At 37.9% G+C, this 6,992-nt stretch overlaps 1 protein-coding gene across 1 annotated transcript; it reads right to left on the reverse strand.

The window, feature by feature from the left end:
- On the reverse strand, positions 1-2,827 carry LOC128468242 (toll-like receptor 13). The gene has a single exon (XM_053449932.1). It carries the CDS (start codon positions 2,825-2,827, stop codon positions 14-16), a length of 2,814 nt encoding a protein of 937 aa, XP_053305907.1. The 3' UTR covers positions 1-13.
- Between the last annotated feature and the right edge of the window lie 4,165 nt (positions 2,828-6,992).

Here is a 6,992-nt window from a genome sequence, read left to right on the forward strand (position 1 = left end):
TCGCTGGAGCTATTTATTGGTTACTTTTGTTAACACCACCAATAACCTTACGCAGCCTGGTCCAAAACAATTGTTGTCCACTGACGTTGTCAGGCCAGTCCAGGTAAGTTTTTGTATCAACCAGCTTAGTCAGTCTGTGGTAATATTGCAGCTCTTCTCTAGAGATCTGTTCAAGAAATATCAGTATAAGAGAGTCTGTCCTCTGTGCCAGGAGTCTGTAAGTTGCCATTCGCATCTCTAGAGAGCACCAGTGACTCTGTAGATAACTGTGTGTAATAAGGCAGATTGTCCACTTGCTATTATAGATACTGTCTACTATGTTCTCTACAATGTCTCTCCCAATCTCAAAGTCACGATTATGGATACAAATCCTAAAAAAAGGTGGCCCATTTTGTTCCAAGTTGGGCAGCAGCTGCTCTATTACCCATTGCTCATCACTGGTGTTGTAAGAAACAAAGACGTCATACTGATATTGGTCTTTAACCTCTCTTCTTAGTCTATGGTTCAGCCAACATTTTAACCTGTAAGAGAAATACAAGGTATACCACCAAATACTTTCATGAAATACAGAAATGCACAAAAACATTAATATGCTGATAAATGTCGATATAAATATTTTGAAATCCAAGTCATCCTGACAATTCATATGCAAGAAATCAATCAGATTAATATTTGCAGAATTCATAAAGCATTGCTGTTCATGAAAATTAACCATGGGTGTCTGTGTATTGTATTCAAGCCATGACAGGAACCCAATAAATTTACAATTACAAGGAAAAAGAATATCTTGGAAGTAAACATAGCTAAGATTAGGCATTGATGTGAACACATGTTTACTAATTTCTTGAATTGATTGTTTTTCAATGAATAGAAATTCTAGTGACTTTAAGTCATGAAAAATGGCTGGTGAATCTAAGTGATCTAACCCAGAATTCTTCAAATGCAAGATTTTTAGATTTGATAACCCATGAAATAATTTATACACATTTACTGCACCTCTTCCGATGATCTTATCGGTGTTTTCTAAGCGAAGAAATTCTAGTTTTTTTAATTGTTGCAAAGTGGAATTAAGCGTGACTCTAGCAGATGATTCATGCGAATGGGCGTCATAAAAAAGTTTGTCCAAATTTCGGAAATTACCTAATGCTTGCTGACCCGACCCAAAGCAAGTAAAATAGATGTTATTTTTCAAATACATCTCGTTCAACTTACTAAACAGAAATGTTTTGCATGAATTAACAAAAACATTCTTTGACTCAACCTCTAAGGATATTAGTTTGGAAAAGTTATTAAAGTTTTCAGCTAATAATGAAACATCTTTTTTGCATGCTTTTACAGAAATATGCTTCACAGAGCTCCCAATGTATTTCCATATGTTGTTTTTGAAATGTTTAAAAGTTATTTTAATTTTCTGGAGTTTCTGTAAATCATCAAATGGAAAATCCGCTAGAATGTGTATTTTGTTTTGATGTAAATTCAGATCAGTTAAAGAAAATAGGTCAGAAAATGTACATTTCTTTATGCGAGATACGTGGTTGTGCTGTAGATATAGACCTTGCAATTGTTTCAAGCCATAAAATGCATAATCTGAGATTTTGTATATTTTGTTGTGTTCTAAAGCCAATATCTGAAGTTTTTCTAAGCAATGAAACTGCCTTTTTGAGACAATTCCTAAAAAATTGTGAGATAATCTTAGGTACTCAAGATCCATAACATAGGTATGTATGGATTCATTTGGGCAAATGTTCAAATGGCTTATATGGTTGTGGGATAAATCCAAATCCTTTAGGTCCTTAAGATGTCGCATTTGATTGAAATGTATTTTTCGCAAAGAGTTATGTGACAGATTTAGTATCTTTAGGTTTTTGCATTCCTCTGTTGAAGTTTTAATGTCTTTTATTGAGTTATGCATTATCAGAAGCTTTTGAACATTCAGATAAGATACACACTTACACAACTCAAAGGCGGGCAAGCGATTATTGGACAATGAAAGTGCCTGTGTCGTTTTAATACCAGAGTGGAAGACATCATCAATTGTCAAGCCAATATCGTCGGCTTTAAATTGAGACAAGTGTGGAAAGTTGCACAAAGAGTTATTCTCCACAATGACCAACTTGTTCATACTCAGATCCAAAAAACTGATGTTGAAATCCACAGAATTCTCTGAATGGAGACAGTCATCTTTCCTTAGAATATTAATGTCATTGTTTATTATAGAAAGACTCTTTAATGTTTTCAGTCTTCTCAATGATTTTGTAACCGTAGACAGAAAGCTGATGTTGTTTTTTTCCAATATAAGATTTTGCAGTTGGTAAATATGGCTGAACATTGAAGTATCCAACGCTGAAAATGGTATACCAATTAATTTTAGTTCTTGGAGGTTGTGTAATCCGCTAAAAGTATCGTTGTGAAATGTAATGCTGCTAGACATATTTTCCAATTTTATCCACAGAGTTGAAAGTTGAAAAAGACCATCAAAGACCCCAGGAAGAAGCTCAAAATTGCCAGTGACATACAGGGCTTTGAGGTTTGAGAACAAAGTAAATGATTTGGCTTCCATTCTCTCACCTTTATATTCTGTTAGACAAAGTAAATCTGTTTTCAAAGGCACTTCTACCAGCAAATCATTGGAGTTTTCCACCTTATCACAAGTCACGGCTATTGTAAAGTTGAAGAGTTCAAAATCCCTGCATTTATGGAATCTTAGGTGTATATCTGGATACAGATATTTTCTTTCCAGTAACCAGCATTTTCTTCTCAGTGTACCCCAGCCAAACGAACAAGTAGACACTATATAAATAATCCATTTGAAGCCACAGACATTCATGATGATGTCTACTCAGACAAGAGTTTTCTTAATTTGGAACCTTAAAATATTTTTATAGAAACATGACATTAAAATGAAAGCGGTAGTTGCGTGACAATGTTTGTACTTCTCATTTTCTATTAAAGGAGAATGACATTGTTTGTTTTGTAAGGAACAGATCTTATTAATGGCATCTCTTAGATTTCTATAATGCGAAAAATTGACTTTAAATAAATGTTGCTAAGGCATCTCATATTGTGCCTCATGGGAGGTTGTCTATCACATTAAGACACCTAGTCCTATATATATCTTGTTGTAATGGCACCTGTCAGTGGGTGGGATATATTAGACAGCAAGTGAATATTTTGTCCTTAAAGTTGATGAGATGGCTAAACGACTGGGTCATAGCATCTCCAAAACTGCAGCTCTTGTGGGGTATTCCCAGTCTGCATTGGTCAGTACCTAAGGAAAAGCAGTGAATCAGCGACAGGGTCAAGACTCATTGATGCTCATTGGGCACGAAGGCCCAGTATTTTAACTGTTTCCTTGCGAGAAGTGTTTGAAGATAAAGCACTAATTCTAGGACTTGCTCATAAATATATATGTATTATTTTGGGGGGGGCCTTCATTCTCTCTTTTCCTTTTTTTTTTTTTTTTTTTTTTTACATATTTTGGAACTGGAAGGTTCCCCTGATGGTGACATCAGTTGGAAATTATTTTTACATGTTACCATTTTTTTTTTACTTTTTTTGTCTTAATTTATTTTACTAATCACATTGTGATTAGAAAGCTGGGCTCCTTGACTTGCATGGTCTAATGAAGTACCTGTATTCAACTTGCAAGTGGAGCCAGGAGTTCTCAGGAAGGTCTGGAAAACTTTGCCAACGCTTTTATTTTTTTATAGAACGCGCCGCTATCTTGCGAGTGGCCAGGAGGTTGGGGATGTCGGCCAACTGCCCAGCATCCCTGTACTACAGGTGTGGAGACCATGGACCTATCCACACCTCCCAGGCCAACAACCTTGTGTATGAAGTCCATTAGATCCACAGGCTCGGAAGCTGTTTATAGTTCTAGGTAATCCTGATTAGTCTATTATGTCAATCAAAAATAGGAGTGCCACAATATATGCTTCAAGATGATCTTGCAATGACAGTGCTGATTTGTGTGTATTCCGCATCCTGATCATAAAGAGATTAACACTCCCCTCTTGGACTTTTAATCATTTAAATGCCAACGTTTGGGACACATTTTTTGCCCAGGAAGGCCAGGCTATTTTTCATAGTTTTATTATAATTTGACTTAGGAGGCAACCTTATAAAAAGCCTAAACTTCACCTAAGGAAACCTATATATTGTTTTCAGCAACAGTTACTATATTCACAGATACCAAGCTTAAAGCAAACTATCCCATTATGTAAAGGTAAAAATACAGAAAGAATGAAAAAAAAAATGCATCCATTAGATGGGCTGTACAAACAGGTACAATGGATATAAAAAGTCTTCACATCCCTGTTAAAATGCCAGGTTCTTGTGATGTGAAATAATGAGACAAAGATAAATCATGTCAGAACTTTTTCCACCTTTAATATCATCTATAACATGAACAATTCAATTGCAAAACAAACTGAAATCTTTGAGGGGGAAAAAAACATCACAATAACCTGGTTGATTGTGATTGGTTAATTCTGAACACAGCCATAGACCCAGTTATAAGAGGGTGTATGCCTGTTAGTTTAACTTCTGTTGTATGTAAACTGTTTGAGGGTTTCCTAAGAGATGCTATTTTGGAGTATCTCAATGAAAATAAATGTATGACTCCATATCAGCATGGGTTTACAAGGGATCGGTCCTGTCAAACTAACCTGATCAGCTTTTATGAGGAGGTGAGTTCTAGACTGGATCGGGGAGAATCGCTGGATGTCGTATATCTTGATTTTTCCAAAGCATTTGATACGGTGCCACATAAAAGGCTGGTACATAAAATGAGAATGCTTGGGCTGGGGGAGAATGTGTGTATGTGGGTAAGTAACTGGCTCAGTGATAGGAAACAGAGGGTGGTTATTAATGGTACATACTCTGAGTGGGTGACTGTTACTAGTGGGGTACCACAGGGGTCAGTTTTGGGTCCTATTCTTTTTAATATATTTATTAATGACCTTGTAGAGGGATTGTATAGTAAAGTATCAATCTTTGCAGACGATACTAAGCTCTGTAGCGTGGTTAACACAATAGAGGACAGTGCACGATTACAAATGGATCTGCATAGGTTGGAGGCTTGGGCTGGGATGTGGCAGATGAGGTTCAACACAGATAAATGTAAGGTTATGCACATGGGGAAGAAAAATCCAGGCTGGGAATATGTATTAAATGGGAAAACACTGGGGACGACTGAGATGGAAAAGGACTTAGGAGTCTTGGTTAACAGTAAATTTACCTGTAGCGACCAGTGTCGGGCAGCTGCTGCTAAGGCAAATAAAATCATGGGGTGCATCAAAAGGGGCATGGATGCCCACGACAAGGAAATAATTCTACCATTGTACAAGTCACTAGTCAGACCACACATGGAATACTGTGTACAGTACTGGGCACCAGTGTACAAGAAAGATATAGTGGAGCTGGAGAGGGTTCAAAGACGGGCAACCAGAGTAATAAGGGGAATGGAAGGACTGCAGTACCCAGAAAGATTATCAGAATTAGGGTTATTTAGTTTGGAAAAAAGACGGCTTAGGGGGGACTTAATAACTATGTATAAATATATAAGGGGGCAGTACAGAGATCACTCCCAGGACCTATTTATACCCAGGACGGTATCTATAACAAGGGGACATCCTCTACGGCTGGAGGAAAGAAGGTTTCTACACCAGCACAGACGGGGGTTCTTTACAGTAAGAGCGGTGAGACTATGGAACTCTCTGCCAGAGGAAGTGGTAATGGTAAACTCAATAAAAGAGTTTAAAAGGAGCCTGGACGTGTTTCTTGAAAGCAATAATATTACAAGTTATGGATAGTAGATTAATAGGGACAGAACGTTGATCCAGGGATTTATTCTGATTGCCATATTTGGAGTCGGGAAGGAATTTTCCCCCTGGTATGGGGCAATTGGCATCTGCTTCATAAGGGTTTTTTGCCTTCCTCTGGATCAACACGGTAGGGACACAATATGTATATAGGTTGAACTTGATGGACTTTGGTCTTTTTTCAACCTTATGAACTATGTTACTATGTTACTATGTTACTATGTTAATCCCCGCCCAGGTTCCTGCTCCCCCTGGGTGGGGAAAGAGTTTCCTCACACAGTGCGCAGGCACCACAGCAGTGAGCTGCAGGCTTGCAATAGGCGGGCCGTCGCGGCACCGCCTTGATGAGTGGCACACGGGGTAGACCACCCCCCTCACCACCCTTTAGGCACGCTACTGGTGTAACACTATTATTGGTGTGTTTTCATTTAAATTATTATTTTTTTCTTGCGAGAGCAATTATTGTACCTGTGATGTCAGGCTTCATCCTGCTAGCATGTTATTACTTTTTGAAATGTATTGGTTACCATCGTATCAAACAGCAATATTTCATTGTTACTTTGTTTTACTGTAAAGAAGCTGCTGCCTTGTTTGCTGCATCTGTCCTTAAAAGTCTCCTGTGTAGCCACAAACATTCAAGACCTCCACCAAAGAGGTAAGGAGACCACGGACAGCCTTGTTACGCTACAGAAACATATTTATAGCAATTGAGGGTTTACTATACTATCTTTGAAACAACTACTTTTTGTCGACATTTTTTCCTACTGTAAACCAATGATGTTGGTTCCTCTACTTCCTCTAGATGGTGCTCATTACATTTAAAATATTGGTTCCCACTTTTGTCACAGATTTCTGAGGGAAAAAACAAGCCGTCAGGCTTGTCTGGTGTCTGTAGATGAGTGCTTAATAATGCTTCTACTACCCCTTAATTTTAAGTGTTTTTAAGGGTTTTCCCATCACCTTTACCCACCATAACTTTTGTGATTCACTTTTGTCACAGGTATTTTATATTCCATTATACCTTAAAACCAGACAAGAATTTATCTGTATGCTGGAATAAAGTTCCTCGGGGTCTAAATACAGTTGTATAAATAAGAATGTATGGCTCTACATATCACGACCAGGGGCGTAACTAGAAGCCTCAGGGCCCCGGTGCGAGAATCTGTTAAG

Source organism: Spea bombifrons, chromosome 11, assembly GCF_027358695.1.
Source record: "Spea bombifrons isolate aSpeBom1 chromosome 11, aSpeBom1.2.pri, whole genome shotgun sequence".
Classification (NCBI taxonomy): domain Eukaryota; kingdom Metazoa; phylum Chordata; class Amphibia; order Anura; family Pelobatidae; genus Spea; species Spea bombifrons.